At 37.6% G+C, this 19,187-nt stretch overlaps 1 protein-coding gene across 1 annotated transcript in view; it reads left to right on the top strand.

Annotated features, from left to right (window-relative positions):
- Window positions 1-264: 264 nt before the first annotated feature.
- LRBA (LPS responsive beige-like anchor protein) overlaps window positions 265-19,187 on the top strand; it is a 694,736-nt gene continuing 675,813 nt past the window's right edge. Inside the window, exons 1-2 of the mRNA XM_080796316.1 lie at window positions 265-761; window positions 1,102-1,541. Of these exons, the coding sequence (XP_080652442.1) occupies window positions 1,326-1,541 (216 nt within the window). The 5' untranslated portion in view covers window positions 265-761; window positions 1,102-1,325. The remainder of the gene's footprint in view (window positions 762-1,101; window positions 1,542-19,187) is intronic.

Below are 19,187 nucleotides of genomic sequence, written 5' to 3'. Positions count from 1 at the left end.
AGAGAGTCGGCTCCTGGAAGGAAATGTCTCTTCTTGCCGGTCCGAGACACACATGGTGTAATCTGGGCAACGCTCCCGGTAGGGTGCCCACCCTCACACGTAGTCCTGCCTGCAATCCCGCGCCTAGCACCTCCGCCCTTTCGCGCCCCCCTAGGCCGCCCGCGCTTCCCCACGCCGCCACACGGTTGCCTCCGCCTTCGCGGGCGCCCGCCCCACCGTCCCGCGCGCTCGCGCACGCGCACGCCGCGCCCGGCAGCCCTCGGCGCTGTCATGGCGGCGAGGAGTAGCTTCAGTGGGCACAGGGACATTCGTGCGAGCCGTGGGGAAGCGAGCTGTGGTAGTAGCAATCTCACCACCGCTGGCAGCCTTAGCCGGGGGGTCCATAGCGCCAGGGCGGCTGTTTTTGCAAAGGCTGAGCGCAGGGGTCGGGTGGGCCAGGAAGCCATGGAGTTCTGTGCAGCCGCGGACTCCCGGGGAGCGGACTAGGGAAACTTGGAGGCTGCGACCTGGTGCACTGACCTCTCTCCTCCCTCCCTTCTTCGCCGTTGCCGCCGGGCCTCTCCTCCCTCATGCCACAACACACACCTCCCCTCCTCTCGCCGTCGAACCTCAGGTGCTAGAGTGCTCCACTCCTCCCCCTGGGCCGAGCGTTGAGAGTAATCACCGCCCCCTTCCCCCGCCTTTTCCTGCCCTGGATCTCCGCCGCCACCTCCGTCTCGCGGCTCCCTGGCGGGGGGTGAGGACGAGTCCGGAGTATTTGGGTGAGGAGGAACTTTCTACTTCTCTGGTAGCTTGGGGACCCCCTCTTTTCCTCGGACCCTTCATTTCCCAGCGACAGTTTCTCTTTCCGTGCACCTGTGAGGAGAGGTAGCCCTGCGCCTGGAACCTGCGAGAGTGTGGGGGAGGAGTGAACCTGTTCAGGGGCCTCTTGAACCCGCCTTCACTCAGAACCTACCTCTTTGAGCCAGGGAGGGTAGCGGGTGGCTGGTAGTGGGGTCCCTTTAGCAACTTATTTGACAGACAGTAACTATTTCCCTCTCCCCCCAACGAAACCCTAAAACAAAACCTAGCGTATTTAACATTTATCTAATCTTCCAATAGGGTTTGGCGTTGTTGTCAGCCTCGGGGAGAGAGATTGGACAAATATTCTCCAAGAGGAGGAGGGCGACGCCAAGGACTTTCCCCATCAACTGCTTTTGGGGTTTCTCCACAACTTGGAAGAGTGACCCTTTTCCTGTTGTGTTGCGTGTGTGTGCTTATTCCTAGTGCAGCAACTGCTGTCCCGTAGTGACTCTGAGTTGTCCTTTTTCGTGAACTAGCTAGCAATGGCTAGTGAAGACAATAATGTCCCTTCCCCGCCACCAACAGGTGATGACGGGGGAGGTGGAGGGAAAGAAGAAACCTCTGCTGAAGAGGGTGCATTGTCCCTGAAACCAGGGCTCCCCATTAGGGGCATCAGAATGAAATTTGCCGTGTTGACGGGGTTGGTTGAAGTTGGAGAAGTATCCAATAGGGATATTGTAGAAACTGTCTTTAACCTGGTAAGTAGATAACCTATTTTGTAAGCATATATTGTTATGAGTGGGTTGGGGAACTAGACGTTGAAGCTGAAGCCATGTGCTTGACTCAGACTGATGATGGCTTTTTCCATGGATAGAAGCACAAAATTCTACTGACCTAAATGAAAGAATTTTTTGATTTTTTAATTTAAGGGGAATTATGTAAATTTAGGTGCTTCAGGTTTTGTGAAACTGAACCGGTACCACTTTTGTGCTAAGGAAATAATTGTCGCTTGGAAGTATTTTGTGGGGGTTCCAGTGGGGGAGTTTTATTATATAAACGTTGTTTTTTCTTGGGATGTATATAACTAAGTCTGCATTTCTCTTCAACATTTTAAAGATATATTTGTCTTTTTTTGGACTTGAGAAATAAATGCCCTATGTACTAACTCTTTTGAGTTGGCCTAGGTTGCATTTGGCTGTAAGTTTTGAACACCAAAGTTTTGTTCATAGATGAACAAAGATTTGTTCATGATGAAAGATTGATTTGCCACACAGTTAGTATTTATATTTTGATCAGTTTTATTTTAGACGTAATTAACAAAAACTGAATTTTGGAATGGATTTGGGTTACATCTTGTGAAAATTGAATGGCAGTTTGAAAAGAGGATTGTGGCAGATGCAGTCTAACCAAATCTATTTCTTTGGTAAATGCATGTCTAGTCGTAAAGCATATTTGATCTTTGGAAGCTGCTGGTTATACTCTGAACCTTGAATGTTATTTTTGAAAGGTGGATATGCAATACTTTTTCTCTACTCCATTCTTAGAAATGGCTATTTCTAATGGGGATGTTTTAGATTTCTTTACTGCAACTTCTGTTGCCCATCAGTTTATAGAATGAAAAGTAACTTTGGCCTTAAAAATACTTCCACTTTGTCTGCCTACTTACCTGTGTTAGGAAGATAATGGATGGGAACAAATATGAATGTATAATGACTGTAATAACTATTTAATACTCTTCCCTTTTGCTTCTGTGTTTTCAAGGTTAGGCTTGTTTTATTCCAGGGCAGTTAATTATTTCCTTAACTAGACCTTTACTAATAGTCTGGTCACCTGCAGTACAACTTCTAGAATGAGAAAGGAGCTAAATGAAATTCACTTACTTTTGGAGTATAAAAACTTTTGAATAATAGGGTATTTCTCTACCATTTTGTTTGTTTGCTTATAAAGAACACACACATATATACACATTTTAAAAAAACTATATATTATGGAAATGTTCACATATATACAAAAACAGGATAATTCTCTAGTATCCGTTATCCAGTTTTAACAGTTATCAAAACTTTGGGGATCTAGTGTGTTTGTGGTCTTTAGAAGTTTGTAAGTCTCAAGAAGATAAATGGTAAATTGATTCATTTCTTTACCTCAAAATAGACTTGAAAACTTTTTTTTTAAGATTTCTTTTTCTGTTTCTAAACCTCATGTTCCTTGAATGAAAAACAGAAATCTCTGGTAGTGATATAGCCAATAATTAGTTGTTTGTGTGTGAAATACAGCATTCCTCTGGCAGAAGGAGGATTCGAACTCCTTTGTTCTTTAGAATGCCCTGTGTGAAGGTGGATCACCAAATATGAGTCACCTGCATTTTATTAAGGAAAATCCAAATTCTGTAGGAATGGTTTGCTTATATGCTGTCTATAATTGTAGGCCTGGTAGAGATACAAGATTATTGGTTAAATTCTGCACAGCTGTATGTTTTCAGAGTAATAGGTGTCCCGTAAAAGAAGAGGGAAACTCTGTTCAGTTACACCTCTTCTATACTTACGGTCATTCTCGTCTTATGTAGAGCACAGAATTAGATTAGTTCCTCCCGTTTCCATTCTCCCTTAGTTCCTCCCTTACATATCCTTCATGGATATGTAAGGTCTTGGTCAGTCTTTAGAAAATCTTGAGAACTGAAGTTTTGGGAATCTGGTAAGCTAGTCCATCTCAACATTGTTAGTTCTACAGTACCTAAATATTTCCTGATAGTTACCACCAGCTTTAATCTTAATTCTGCTTAAAGAAGGAAATGATATTAATAATCATGATTTTACAAAAGTTATGATGTTTACTGTGTGCCAGGCGGTGGGTCAAGCGATTTACATATGTTTTTAAATTCTTCTTTGAACAACTGTTTAATATATATCTCATTTTATGGATGAGTAGACAGAGACACTGAAAGGTTGAGTAGATTGCCTACTATTTGGTGATTCTTAGAATGGCCACCTTTCTAGGAGTACATCTGCCTCTTGAGTTGATGTAGAATTGTTTGGTTCTCTGAGCAGCTATTTATAGCTCAGGCGTAACTTTCCTCATATAAGGACACCTAATATTAATGATGAACTCTCCATCAGTAGAATTCATTTCTTCCTTTTTTTTTTTTTAAGAGAATGAGCATGAGCTGGGGGGATGGAGAAGGGCAGAGGGAGAGGGAAGGAATCTTAAGCAGATTCACCTGACTTGGGGATTGATCTCATGACCCTGAGATCATGATGTGAGCCGAAGTCAGTCCAAGGCTTAACTGACTGTGCCACCCACGTGCCCCCCCATTTCTGCCTCTAACATTCATATAGTTTTCACAAAACTGCTTTAAAGAGTAAAACAAACAAAAAACTGCTTTAAAGCAAAAACATTTTCTGGCCATTCAGTTGTTTTTTTACTTGGCATGAGGATGTAGGAAGTTTATCATTACACTTTTTATAGTCAGTATATTGTATTAAAATGTATAAAATTGTGAAAAACTAGAATACAGACAGAAGAATATGTAATATGTGTAAGTTATTAAGTCTTACAATGATATAAGCCCTGTGAGCCTGTCTTACTTAGCCAGTATATTACCAGTATGACTGAATCCTTCCTTATGTGTGTTCTGCTTTATCGTACTACCTTCACCAGATTTTTCATTAGTAAGTTTCAACTACTATTTATAGCTATTATAACTTTTTCCTATTTTTGACGCATTTTGTTAAAATAGATCATGTCCTACTGATTGTTTTTTACTGATTACATGTTAGCTGCTTTAAGTAATAATATCTGTGCTGTTAAAATTAATTTAAACTTCCCCTTCCCTGGAGTTGTCCAAATTAGTGGTAGAGCCATACATCCAGAGATCTTTACAAAGTGCTCTCTCCTAAATTTGCTAATGTAGCTTGACCTTACTGTAACTTGACTAAAATTCCTTTGAAATTTACCACTGTTCTTGTAATTTCTTTTGCAAATCTGTTTTAAAGGTAAGTTTTGATTAATAGTACACCTGTATATTCAAGTGTTTCAAACTTCTAGGCAACTTTTACATTTCTCTTGTTGCAGCTTTAAACCATTTCATTTTTTCTTATCTGTGTGCTAAAATAATTTGTCAGACATTTGGACCCAGAGTAATTAAGGTATTGGCATGTTTTCAGAGACTTGCTGCTGAGTTTAACTTCCATCAGGTCTTTAAAGGTATTCAAGAAAAGTGTTTCCCGTGGGCTAGTGACAAATACATGTTTTAATAAAATTTGTTTAAAAAGTATATGATTTTAATTAAAATGTTAAAGCTTAAAAAGTGGAATATAATTTTTCATGACTCACTATATGTCATTTGATATAGGTCCTGTTAAAGATATTAATGGTGCAAACTTACAATAACTATAGGAGTTGAGCATATCACATAGAGTCTCCGTTCGTATTGACTATCTGCAGAGGGTGTACTTATGGACTTAGAGAGGCAGCTTCTATTCCATTCTGGTTTGTTGTTGGACGATAGTAACATGGGCCCAAAGATACCTTTTGATTTTTCAGGAAGAATTGGAAATTAATATTTAAAAAAATAACATTTTTAAAATGTCCAATTAAAATACTACAAACTACTACATATAAAATTGTAGGTAGTTATTTTTCAAGCGTTTATATGAACATTTATTAGAAAGATAGTAACAAATTAGCAAGTTTAAAAAATAAATTAAAAAAAGATAATAACACAAAATGCTTCTTAATGTTCTCTCCCCACCCCCATAAATTTGTACATCATGTTATAAGTAATAGAAAACTTGAACTGGTTTTAAACACACTAAAAAGGATTTATAGGCTTATTTATCTCCAAGTCCAAAGGTAGGGCAATTCTTACAGTAATACAGTAATATTAAAGATCACTTTCTTTCCGTTTCTGTTCTGCTTTCTTCAGTCTGTTGCTGTTCCTCTCATGATTGTAGGATGGCTGCCAGTGGTGGCTGGGACCATATATATTTTTGTTCACATCTCTTGGGAGAATCTCACTGTCCTAACATTCGAAATAAGAGTCTGGACCTGATTACTGAACGAGTGACTATGGTCATTGAAATGGTTGGTTGGCCTAAGCAAACCAGGGCCAACTACTATACCTAAGGATGGGGTTAATTTTCTCATAACTACGTGGCCTGTCTGGTGAGAGGTGGATACACAAATAAAAATCTGGGCAAGAGATTGGAAGGGTAGGGGTACCTGGGAGGCTCAGTTGGTTAAATGTCTGACTTTGGCTCAGGTCATGTTCTTGGGGTCCTGGGATCTAGCCCTGAGTCAGTCTCCATGCTGGGTGTAGAGACTGGTTGGGATTCTTTCTTCCTCTTCCTCTGCCCCTTGGCTGCTTGCATGCATGCACTCTCTCCCTCTCTCTCTCAAATAAAATCTTAAAAAAAAAAATTGAAAGGGTAAATGAATAGTTGGATAAGCAACCAATGATGTCCACTATTCTTTTCAAAGGTATTTGTTTAAAGAGGAAAAAAGTCATTCATGAACTCAACATCCTATTGCGATTTTGAGCAAGTTTTTAGAAACTCTTTGTACCATAGTTTTTCCTCTGTACGAAGGGGAAACTACACTTAGCCAGGATTATATGAATAAATACTTGTAAAACACTTAAAATGATGTGTGGCACATTGAGTGCTATTATAAGTATTTACTGTTATTTTAAGATTTGTAGTTTAGATAGTTAAATCATCATATTCCAACCTTATAATTTTTTGTTTCTATGTAGCGATTACCAGCCTTATTGGCTCTGCAATATACTATGTACTCCTGAATTTATTTAATAGCCATTGTGATTTTTCAGACTTGTTTTTAAGCACCTTTGTTGGGGTATAATTTATATACCATAAAAAATCACTTGTTTTTAGTAAACAATTTAGTGATTTTTATTAAGTTTACAGAGCTGTGCAGGCATTACCACAATCTAATTTTAGAACATTTACATCCTGTGTTCAAGATGTTTCATAGTTTTAGCTCTTGCATTTAGGCCTGTGATCCATTTTGAGTTGATTTTTTAAAAAGGTTTTATTTATATGTTCAAGTAATCTCTACACCCAACATGGGGCTCAAACTCACCACCTTGAGATCAAGAGTCCCACCTTCCTCTGACTAAGCCAGCCAGGTGCTCCCATTTTGAGTTGATTTTTGTATGTGACAGAATGAGATAGGGTCTAAATTCACCTTTTTGTATTTGGGTATTACCACTCTTTGTTGAAATAGGTATTCTTCCTGCTGAGTTTTGTCAAAAATTGGTTCACCATAAGTGTAAGGATTTATTTGGACTTTTTTCCTTTGATCTGCATTTCTGTTCTTTACCACAGCCACTCTGTCTTAATTACTGTAGCTTTGTAGTAAGTTTTGAAATAGGGATGTGTGTCCTTTTTATTTATTTTTTTCAAGGTTGTTTTGGCTATTCTTGGTTCTTTGCATTTCTGCATTAGTTGTAGAATCAGCTTCTCTGTTTCTGTGAAAAAGCAGGCTGGGATTTTGATGGGGAGGTATTGAATCTATAGTTAACTTTGAGGAATATTGAGTTTTCCATCCCATTAATATGGACTGTCTTTCCATTTCTTGCAGTTTTCCTTAATTTCTTAAATCAGTGTTTTATAGTTTTCACTGTAGGAGGAGATGAATTATTTGAGTAAAAAAAAAAAAATTTTTTTTTTTTTTTTTTGCTATTGAAATGCTTCTTTAGGTAGCTTTGTGCATTGAAATTGCTAGAAGTGGAATAAATGGTTCAAAGTTTATGAACATTTATGTAGGTCATGAGTAGATATTGTTAGTTTGTTTATTAATGTTGATAATTAAAAGAAATTAGGTGAACTGATGAATTTTAAAAGCTTCATAGTTTCTTCGAGGTGATAGGCTTGATCATTTAAGTCCCTGCAGGTACCCATTCATGTTTCCATTAAAATTAGTTCATTTTAAATTGAGAAATCATTCGGAAAACTGAAAAATCAGAATTTTTCTTTTATTTGTGAATAGAGAAAGCTTTTTGTTTTTCAAACTGACCTAGCCTAACTTATCTAATATATCTAATTTTTATATTGTAAAGTCTTTCTTTCCAAACATATATTCTTTAAAATAGTTTTAATAGGTGGATTCTTACTTTGGGTGGGAAATTGGACACCAAATGACTTTTAAGGTTATGTAACTATCTGATGTTCATGCTCTAATTTTTGTTAGAAATTGCATCTGGGTGTTTGCATTTATTTCTCAGACCTCTTTTTACCGAGTTATCAGTCTTTTAGTAATTCATATTCTAAAAAAATTGCAGTTTTAGAGAGAGCTGAGAGGCTGGATTTTCCATGAATATTCTTAGAAAAAGATGAAAACTAATGAGGTCTCAATTATTTTTTTTAGAAATCTATTGCTTGGGAACTGAAAAAGATATTTTTTGTCTAATAAGATCTTTATTCAACGAATACTAATTTCATTGGTGTGGTATTTTTATAAGCTACAGTAAATCTTATAAAGCTATGAGAATTTAAAGTAATTAGGCCTCTGATGAGGTGTTTGGATTTTGTTGTTTCTGGGTGAAAATACTTTTCTCATAAGGTAATACAAATATGTAATCTTTTAAAAATTCTATTTATTTATTTATTTATTTATGACAGCATGTGTGTGTGGGGGTGGGGGGGGTGGCACAGGGAGAGACAGAGAATCCCAGGCGGACTTGGTGCTGAGCCAGTCCTATGCGGGGCTTGATCTCATGATTCTGAGATCAGACCTGAGCCAAAATCAAGAGTTGCATGCTTAAGGGACTGGGCCACCCAGGCACCCAATACAAGTATTTTATGTTAAATCCTACTTATATCCAGTTGAATCTAGTCTTCATGATCTTTGGGCTTCAGTATCTTGAATAAAAATTATTATATCTCAGAGCTTATAGATAGCATTTGTATATGAAAACATTTTAACACGAAGCTTTTTTAAAAAAAAGTGTTAGTTTTATGTTGATACATCAAACTTTAAAAAAAAAAAAAGGCCTGATAATAATATGATAGTTAATCAGTTTCAAATGGGTGCCAGCAAATCTAGGGGTCCCTGCCTGGCTCAGTTGGAAGAGCTTGTGATTCTTGATTGTGGGATTGTGAGTTTGGTTCCCACACTGGGTGTAGAGATTGCTTAAATAAAACTTTAAAAACAAACAAAAACCCAGATCTTTCTAGAAACAAAGTAGGCACGGATTTAAGAGACTGATTGGTATATGAAATGCAGGAAAAATATTAATTATTAAAGAAAATTATATAACGGCATTATAAAATGATTAACATTATCACCAACTCATTTTCTTATATCAAATTTCTATGAAATTAATAGACATAAAGCAGACACTAAATCCACAACATTTTAGAATATGTTCCTTACTATAGGTGTCTGTGGATGGGTAAGGGAAGTGCCGGTGGCCAGAAGTGTGAGTGGGTAATTTTGTTAGTTTACTGAAACATTAGGTGGATTTATGGTTCTTAATGTATTTTCAAAGATTCTTTGGGTTCTCAGTTTTTATTTTCGGTGTTGGTGAGATGATTTGTGGCTCTTGAGGTAGGGGAAACATACGTTGATAATTGATATGTTTTTGAAGTGAAATTAATATGTTATTTTGAGTTGCAATAGATAATAGCAATATTTAAGACCTACTGAGCATGCCAGGTTCTGTTCGCTGTATTAACTCAGTTTAATTCCTATAGTCCACACAGTTAGGCAGGTATTAGGTGTTTCTGCCAAAATACCTTGTGTTCTGCAAAAGTGGACTAAATAATAGAATTTATGGGTGAAAAATAGGATTGGGGTGGGCCATTCAAAATCTGTGGCTCCTTGTGACCAGAATACTAAAATCAATAATAATCCCAATGAAAATATTAGGAACATTAAATCTCTGCTGGTATTTTCATGTTAGCATCACATTCACTTTGTGGTACTAACCGTGGAGCTTATGCTTCCTTCTTTGAGATGCAGGCTTGGTTTTTTTGACTTCCAGTAGACAACATTCTTAGCTTACTAAAAATCCGATCCAAGGTATGGCTTCCCTTATTAATTCATCGTTTTAATACAGTGAGAAATATCTTTGCAGTTTTGTCTTTTGTACTTGCAGATTGTTGGATACTTAACGTTGTGGAGAAAGTATACTAGTTCATGGAGTCATTAAAACAGGTACTATTTGTGTTGAAAGCAATTCTGCAAATTTTTAGGTTTTCATAAGATCTTTACATATTTCCAAGTATTTCTTTTTAATTCTGTTGGAAAAAATTACATATAAACCAAGATCACATCCACACTATTCCTACATTATTCTACTCTTTAACAATCCTGTAGGAGGTAATGCAAGACAAAGATGTAAGTTACAGCAGAACAGACTGTGCTATTATAATATTCACTTTATAAATGGTGAAACTGAGAGAGTATAAGTAGCTAGCTCAAGTCACTGAGCGAGTAATATTGCTGAGATTCAAGCTCAGGGAATCCACAACCTGAGCTCTTAACCACTAAGCCGTATATGGTTTATAATTACAAAAAACCTTAAATGTAAGAAAGTGGCTTAAGGCATCTTTCAATTGTGTAATTGAATAATAACTCTGGGATAGTATCTAGATTGTTTAGGAGCTGCCTAACATAGTCAAGATTGCCTTGTGGAAGGTAGGTCTCCCCACAACTACTTTATTTTTTAAAAATTTTTAAAGATTTTTTTTTTTTTTAATTTGACAAACCGAGATCACAAGTAGGCAGAGAGGCAGGCAGAGAGAGGAGGAAGCAGGCTCCCTGCTGAGCAGAGAGCCTGATGCGGGACTGGATCCCAGGACCCTGGGATCATGACCTGAGCCGAAGGCAGAGGCTTTAATCCACTGAGCCACCCAGGTGCACCTCCCCCACTTTAAATACCAAAAATGCATGTTAGGAAAAGAGGTTTTAGTGAATGTTATTTTTATTTCAATTAATTAATTATTTTTGAATGTGATTTTTGAATTGGTTGGAATTAATGACATAGCTAATTATTATGCAAGATATTGGAATTTGCTTTTTTACTTTAATGGTTAAGATTTAGTTAGCTTAGGGGTGCCGGGTGGGTCAGTCAGTTAATGCCAGGGTGCTCCCTGCTCAGTGGGGAGCCTGCTTCTCCCTCTCCCTCTGCCTCTCTCCTTCTCCCCGCTCGTGCTCCCTGTCTCGCATATGTGTACTCTCTCAAATAAATTAAAAAAAAAATCTTAAAAAAAAAAAAAAGCGGGGGGTGGGGCCCTGGGTGGCTCAGTGGGTTAAAGCCTCTTTGGCTCAGGTCATGCTGGGATCGAGCCCGTATCTATGCTCTCTGCTCAGTAGGGAGCCTCCTTTCTCCTCTCTCTCTCTGCCTACTTGTGATCTCTGTCTGTCAAATAAATAAATAAATCTTAAAAAAAAAAAAAAAAGCCTAACTTCCAGGATTTAAATGACCTTGTATATTGATCCTATCAGAAAGTAGATTTTAAAAAAATTTTTGATTTTTTTTTTTTTCAATTATTTTTTAAGTAAACTCTATCCCCAACTTGGGCCTTGAACTCTGAGATCAAGAACCAGCCAGGTTCCCCAAGAGAGTGGGACTTAAATAATTTTTTTTGTGCCTATATACTGATCACCGTGAATACATTAATAGGAAAGGATAATGCTTTTGTTTATCAGTTGCAGAAGGTAATACTAGTTGTTGTCTTTAGTTATTTGTCAGGATGTATTCATAGGCTTCTCATGTTTATATGACCTTTCCTTGAAGTTGATTTGTTTTCATGATAAATTTACTCAACAAAGCATCATATACTCAAATTTATGGGACAAGATTATCCTTTCTTCCTATAAATTAAGTATACATTTAACTAGGGTTTAGCTTTTAAATTTTCAAATAAGACATTTATTTAAGAAGTCAAAGAATTAACTATGAACATAATTTTACATGTTGCTATTTTGACTAGACCTCTTTTATGCTTTAATAAAATGAAATTGCTCCCTTCTATGAAACATGTATCTGTTTTTAATCAGATCAGTTCATTCATTCAGAGAATATTTGTGTAGTAGACATGGTATGCTAGGCATGGTGTCAGGAAGGTGCTGGGAATAAAACAATGAATAAGAGAGGTATGGACTTTGCCTTCATGGAGTTTAAAGTGTCAATTCTTTGGCCTCTAGGTACCCCATTTCTGTAACTATACATCTGTCTTTCAATTAGATTTATTTTCTGATACTTTACAAGTATACCCCATTCTTACTCCTGTCTGTTGACAGGAGTCATCTCTGTGACATATATATATTGACTACATTGATTAAATTATTAGGAGGTGGTGATGATGTTTGTCATATATCTTTTACTAAAAATTCTTTATCTCCTCTCCTTTTACCCATCTAAAACTTGTAGGAGAATAATCTAATGGCAGTATGTAAGTGAACTACAATGTGGTATTTAATTTCTGACCCTATTACAACCCTACCTGGAATGGGGTGGGGAGGAAGGGGGAGAGAGGGAGGGATGCCATGTGGATGAATTTTTTTTTTAAATATTATTTATTTGACGGAGAGAGATCACAAGTGGGCAGACAGGCAGGCAGAGAGAGGGGGAAGCAGGCTTCCCACCGATCAGAGAGCCCAACTCAGGGCCCAATCCCAGGAGCCTGAGATCATGATGGAAGCGGAAGGCAGAGGCCCAACCCACTGAGCCACCCAGGCACCCCCATTTGGATGAATTTTTAATGTCCTTTATTGTTTTGCCAGTGCATTTCTATTCTGCTTTTTTTGATAGAACCAAAGGTAGGGGTGCTTGGCTTATTCAGTTGGTGGTGCATGTGACTCTTAATCTTGGGGTTGTAGGTTTGAGACCCATGTTGGATGTAGAGATTACTTTAAAAAAATCTTTAAAAAAAAAAAAAGAACTGAATTTGAACTTTTAGATTTTTAGTGATAATTTAACAGTACCTTGACTGTGATTTGGTCTCTTCTGTGATAATTCTGGGTCATTAATTTGAATGTTGGTGTTTGGAATATGATCTGGAGTGCTGAATATTTCTGTATACCTTTCTCTCTTCTACATCTTCAGTATACTGCACTAGTTCAGTACTTGTCACTTTTTTCCTGTATAGTTGTAATAGTTTACTTGCTGGTTCCTGCTTCTCTAGTCTCTTCTTGTAAATACCCGCCACAACTCCTGGAGTATTTTATGTAAAGTTAAAATCTGATCATTTGATTTTTCCTTTCAAAATCTTTCTATAGTTTTTCATTCTTTTCTGGGAAAGGCCAAATACCTTAATATGACAGATAAATAATCTGGATCTTGGCTTATATCTTGCCATTCCCTTCCTCAAACTTTGTACAATATTGAACTTTGAGGCTCTTAGAGTTTCGGCTCCCAAGTGACATGTCATATTTCATTGATCGAGGGAAATCATCTGGCCATGCTTGAGTTTCATAGGATGAAACTTCTTGCAGGCAGAGACACTGAATATTAGAGAACAGGAAGATTATATTCTTCATAGTTCTGAGATTTACCGATGTTTACTGAGTGGTTGGCTCACATGTATGTCGTGCATCTCACTCTGTTTCTTGGTTCTATTTCTGAAGTGTGTCCCTTTTGTAGTTTTTTTTTTTTAATTTTTTGAGGGGAGGAGGGGCAGAGGAAGAGGGAGAGAGAATCTTTTTTTTTTTTTTTAATTTATTTATTTGACAGACAGAGATCACAAGTAGGTAGAGAGGCAGGCAGAGAGAGAGGAGGAGGCAGGCTCCCCGCTAAGCAGAGAGTCTGATGCGTGGCTCGATCCCAGAACCCTGGGATCACGACCGGAGCCAAAGGCAGAGGCTTTAACTCACTGAGCCACCCAGGTGCCCCGGGAGAGAGAATCTTAAGCAGGCTCCAGGCCCAGCACATAGTCTGATGTGAGGCTTGATCTTTACAACCTTCAGATCATGACCGAACTGAAATCAAGAGTTGGATGCTTAATGGAGTGAGCCACCCAGATGCCCAGTAGTTCTTTTAGTGAGGGTCTTTGAGTGGTAAACTCATTATTTGTGTAGAAATTTCCTCATATTTCCCTTGTTCTTGAATATAGTTTAGCTGGATGCAGAATTCTAGTTGACAATAATTTTAATATTTTCAAGATTGTGTTCTGTTCCCCGTTTTAGTCTCTTATTGAAGTTGTCCCTGTTATAGTTTTAATTGTTTAACTTTACAGCTAATCTGTTTTTTGTGGTTGTTTTTTAAGATTTTTTTTTTCTTTGGTTTTAGGGTTTTGTAGTTTCACCATAACTTATCTGTTGGTGATTGTGCTTCCTAAATTTGAGAATTTGTATTTTTCTGGGAGATTCTCACAAATAATGGCTTTTCTTCATTTTATCTTTTTTTTTTTTTTTTTTGGAAGATTTTTTTAATTCATTTGAGAGAGAGTGAGAGCACAAGCAGGGGGGAGGGTGAGAAGGAAAGGGAAAAGCAGACTCCCTGTTGAACTGGGAGCCCAATTCTAGGCTCGATCCCAGGACCACAGGATCATGACCTGAGCCAAAGGCAGCTGCTTAACTGACAGGCACCCTGTTCATTTTATTTATTTGTATTTTGGAACTCCTAATACATGACATGTTAGTTTTTTTCCATTCTGTCCTGCATGTCTCTTAATCTTTCATGTTTTCAGTCTGTCTTGTGATCGTGTCTTTTTTTTTTTTAATTTTTATTTTTCAATTTTTAAATAAACATATAATGTGTTTTTATCCCCAGGGGTACAGGTCTGTAACTTGCCAGGTTTACACATTTCACAGCACTCATCATAGCACATACCCTCCCCAATGTCCATATCCCCACCACCCTCTCCCGTCCCCACTCCCCCCAGCAACCCTCAGTCTGTTTTTTGAGATTGAGTCTTTTATGGTTTGTCTCCCTCCCGATCCCATCTTCTTTCATTTTTTCTTCTTTCCTACCCCCAAACCCCTCATGTTGCATCTCCACTTCCTCATATCAGGGAGGTGATCGTGTCTTTCTTCTGGTTTCTTCATTTCTATCTAATCTGTTGCCTCACCTATTACGAGTTTTTCTTTTTAGTGACTGTATTTTTAGAAGTTCTTCAGATTTGTATTTTTTAAAAAATAGAATCTTCTTTTTTTTCTTTTGCCTTGGTTCTTTTATATCTTTAGTTGTTCATATATACTGCTTCTGTTCTCTATTAGTTAAGTTCTGTCATCTCCAAGGGGGGTTGTTTACAAAGGTACTAGTAATCCTGGATCATTAGCTAATTTTTCGTGAGCTAATTTTTTAGGAGTGTTGTTTCAGAACAGTAGATACTGTTCTGTTGATTTGTTTACTTTATTTACTTTGAGACATTTAAAAACAATGACTCAGTTTAGCCAGGTTTTAAATTCAGCATAGTATACTGTCTAAATATCTTTCTAGTTTATATTATTAGACACTGATTTTATATTCTGTAGGTTAAATGCATTGTGCATGAACAGTTACATCAAATGATTCAAGTGGGCTTCAGGAGGGAAGACTGAAATTAATCCTTTGTCCTGTGACCCAGTTGTAATAAAGCTGAACCCGGATGTAAGTCAGGGTGTGTGACTGAGTGTTGATTAAACTTAGCCAACATAAGTGTTTTATAAGGATTATCTCATTTAATTTACAAAACAGCTACTTGAGGTAGTACTTTATTAAACTTGTTTTATAATGAGAAGACAGGATTGGGGAAATTAAAGATGTAAGATAGGATTTAGACCCAGGTTGTTTGAGTCTGAATCTTCTACACTATGTTACACTAGGTGACTATTAATATAAGTTGGAGGCTCGTATTAGAATTGTAGAAAATGATCACTTAACTAAATTCCTCAAGAACTGTAATAATTGACAATTAGTTTATGATAATCAGAAACAATAAGAGTGATAAGCTTTGAGAAAATGAATTACCTTAAAACTTCATTGATTTAACACTGCAGGCTTTATTTGATTCTTTAATCACAGAGTTTCCTGTGTGTCAGAGGGTGCATGATAATTTACACATGTTTAAGATACACACCAATCAATTTTCTTTGATAACCAGGGAAAAATGAAATTACTAACTCTTTATATTAGGGATTGATCATATAGCTAATTCATGATTTATGAATATTATTCTTAACCTATATTACTTGTGTTTTGTTCATGGTTTTGTTAGTGCCTTAGCCAGACAGCCAATATGAAAGAAAAGAAAAATTAAATTTTAGTTTTGCTGCTTATTGCTGTCTTTTGAAAAGATTTAGAAGAAGTTGAGCATTAAAGTTAAAATGGAAAAATTTGGCATACCTTTGAGAGGTTTATTTACTCTAAATTCCCACTGCTATAGAATGTAAATGTTCACTTCACTTGTGAAAAAAATTTTTTTTATATTTTAAAGATTTTATTTACTTATCTGACAGGCAGGGAGAGAAGGAGCACAAGCAGGGGGAGTGAGAGAGGGAGAACCAGGCTTTCCGCTAAACAGGGAGCGCAATGTAGGGCTTGATCTCAGGACCTTGGGATCGTGACCTGAATCAAAGGCAGATGCCCAATAACTGAGCCATTCATGTACCCCACTTGTGAAATTTTTGAATCTTTTTTTTTTTTTTAAAGATTTTATTTATTTATTTGACAGAGATCACAAGCAGGCAGAGAGGCAGGCAGAAAGAGAGGAGGAAGCAGGCTCCCCGCCGAGCAGAGAGCCCAATGTGGGGCTCGATCCCAGGACCCTGGGATCATGACCTGAGCCAAAGGCAGAGGCTTTAACCCACTGAGCCACCCAGGTGCCCCGAAATTTTTGAATCTTGAAAGGATGTTCTGATTCCTAATTAATACCCAAATTTGAAATGCCCTCCCTCCCCCATGGCAGTTTCAACTGGATCCTTTTGTTCTTTTTGATCATTGTTGCCTCCAGGTACTCCTCTTCTGAATCACTTAGGGATAGTTTTCGTTTTTCCTTTTTCTCTGTCTTGCTCACCAAGACCCAGGATTTCTTCCTTGGTGCTGGAACTACTACTTAGGACTGTTTCCACTTCATAGAAAGCAGTTATTTTTTGATTCCCTTCTGAACCATGTTGGAGTTTTCTGGAGCTTGTCTCTGGCTGCTGTATTTGATACTGAAGTGGGAAAGAAGAAATGATTATAATCCACATTTTTCCAGTAGAAATTATGGGACAATAATAGCTAATATTTATTGAGTGCTTGTGTGACCTAGTATTACCCTTTGTCCTCGTTTCTTTCCACTCTGCCTCCTTGCTTATTCAGTTCTGGAGGCACTAGCCCCCCTGCTCTAGTTTTTCCCTCTGCCTAGAAAGATCTCCCAAACACCTAATTATATTATAAATACCGATAAATAATATATAAATTATAAATTTCAAATCTTGAAATGTTTCATTTTTTCATAATCACATTTTATAGTTTCTTCCTGATCCTATTTTTTTTTTTTTTTTTTTAAGATTTTATTTATTTGAGAGAGAGACTGAGAGAGAGCATGAGCAGGGGAGGGGTAGAGAGCAGCCTCCACAATGAGCAAGGGAGCCCAATGCAGGGCTCAGCCCCAGGAACCTGGGATTGTGACCTGAGTTGAGGGCAGATGCTTAACCAACTGAGCCGCCCAGGTGCTTCCCCCCTCCCCTTCCTATTTTTGATATCTTATTTGAACATTTAAGTATTTCATATCTGATCATTTTTATTTTCTTTGTTGTTTGGGGGTTCTGTTTCTGTAAGATTTGTTTTGCTGATTTGTTGGGGGCTGTTTCTTCATTATTTTGTGATTTAAAAAAAATTGAGCTTATATTCTGTGGACTTTATTTGTGGGTATAGTTTAAGATCTGGGTTTAAAGTGTATGCTTCTTGGCAGAATTGATATTTGCTTCTGTCATGCTCTGGTCTCTTTTTTTCTTTTTTAAGATTTTATTTTTAAGCACGGAATCTCCATACCCACTGTGGGACTTGAACTCTCAACTGCGACATTAAGAGTCTCATGCTCCTCCGACTGAGCCATCCACGTGCCCCCATGGTCTAGTGTCGTTGTCGGTTTTTTTTGTTTTGTTTTGTTTTTGTTTTTTAGATTTATTTAGTCACTTGAGAGATGGGGGGTAAATGAGGGGGATGGATGAGGAGTGGGGCATGAACAGGGGGAGGGGCAGAGGGAGAGGGATATCAAGCATATTCCGTGCTGAGTGGGGAGCCTGTTGTGGGGCTTGATCCCAGGACCCCGATATCATGACCTGAGCCAAAATCAAGAATCAGATGCTCTATTTCTAAGCTACTCAGGCACCCCTCTAGTCTTTTCTAACTCAGAATCTTTCAAAACTAAATTTTTAGTTTGAGTTTTGTTAGATCTGACACTTGGTATGAATTCTGTCCTCAAACTGGATTGATAGGCGGTAGACTTCTTTTTTTCTCTTCTGCTTAGGTTGGGATAGGCACATATCTCCACCGTGTTCTGTACTGAGCATGTCTCCCCATTCACCCACAGAGAGAGTGGTGGTCTTCAGATTTCCTACTTTACTTAGACTTAGGCCCCAAGCTTTTTATCCTTTTCCCTCAAGCAGCCCCTTTAGATCCAGTTCGTTAATCACTAAAGATTGGTGGATGCTCTCAGGGCAAGCCTCAGTGCTCACTGAAACTTTTGTTGTTTCCTACCTCTAAGGATTTTTCTTGCTTTCACTTCAGCTCAACCATTTATGAAAAACAAAACAGAACAAAACAAAAATTGTTGTTGTTGAATATTCACCATTTTAAGCAATTCTGAATCATGAATATTTTTCTGGATTTTGTAAGTTTTCTGTATTGCCAGAAATGGATCTGATTTCTTTCTCCATTTATCTATATGACTCTGTCCTTCATTTATTTCCTTAAGACATCTCTTTCAGATATCTCCTCAGTAGAGGAACTTTCCTACTGCCAAACTAGTACCCGCCCTCCTTTTCACTCTTTACCTTCTGTATCCTACTTTTTTTTTTTTTTTTGTATCCTACTTTATTTTTATATCATTTATTTTCTTTAGATATTTTACTTGTTATGTGTCTCCTTATATAAGAACACAAGATCCCTGAGAGTAGTGACTTTCTTTTTTGTTTACTGCTTTATTGCCAGTGCTTAGTATTAGGGCCTGGCACATAGTTGGTGCTCAATAAATACATGTTAGATGAACGAATATGCTAAGTGCTTTAAATTATCTTTCCTAATCCTTGTAGTAATTCTTTGAAGTAGGTAATATTATCATCTTTAATTTTTTTTTTTCAAGACGTTATCTTTACACCCAGCGTGGGGCTTGAACTCAGAATCCTGGATCAGAAGTCACATACTCTATTGGATGAGCCAGGCAGGCACCCCTTTCACCTGTTTTTTAAAAGTGAGGAGTCTAAGACTTGTATAGTTAACTTGCCCAAAGTCACACAAAATAGAGGAGGTA

Source organism: Martes martes, assembly GCF_963455335.1.
Source record: "Martes martes genome assembly, chromosome: 2".
NCBI classification, from domain to species: domain Eukaryota; kingdom Metazoa; phylum Chordata; class Mammalia; order Carnivora; family Mustelidae; genus Martes; species Martes martes.
The sequence above is the reverse complement of the archived record's forward strand: the minus strand, read 5'-3'. Positions and strand labels throughout refer to the sequence as shown.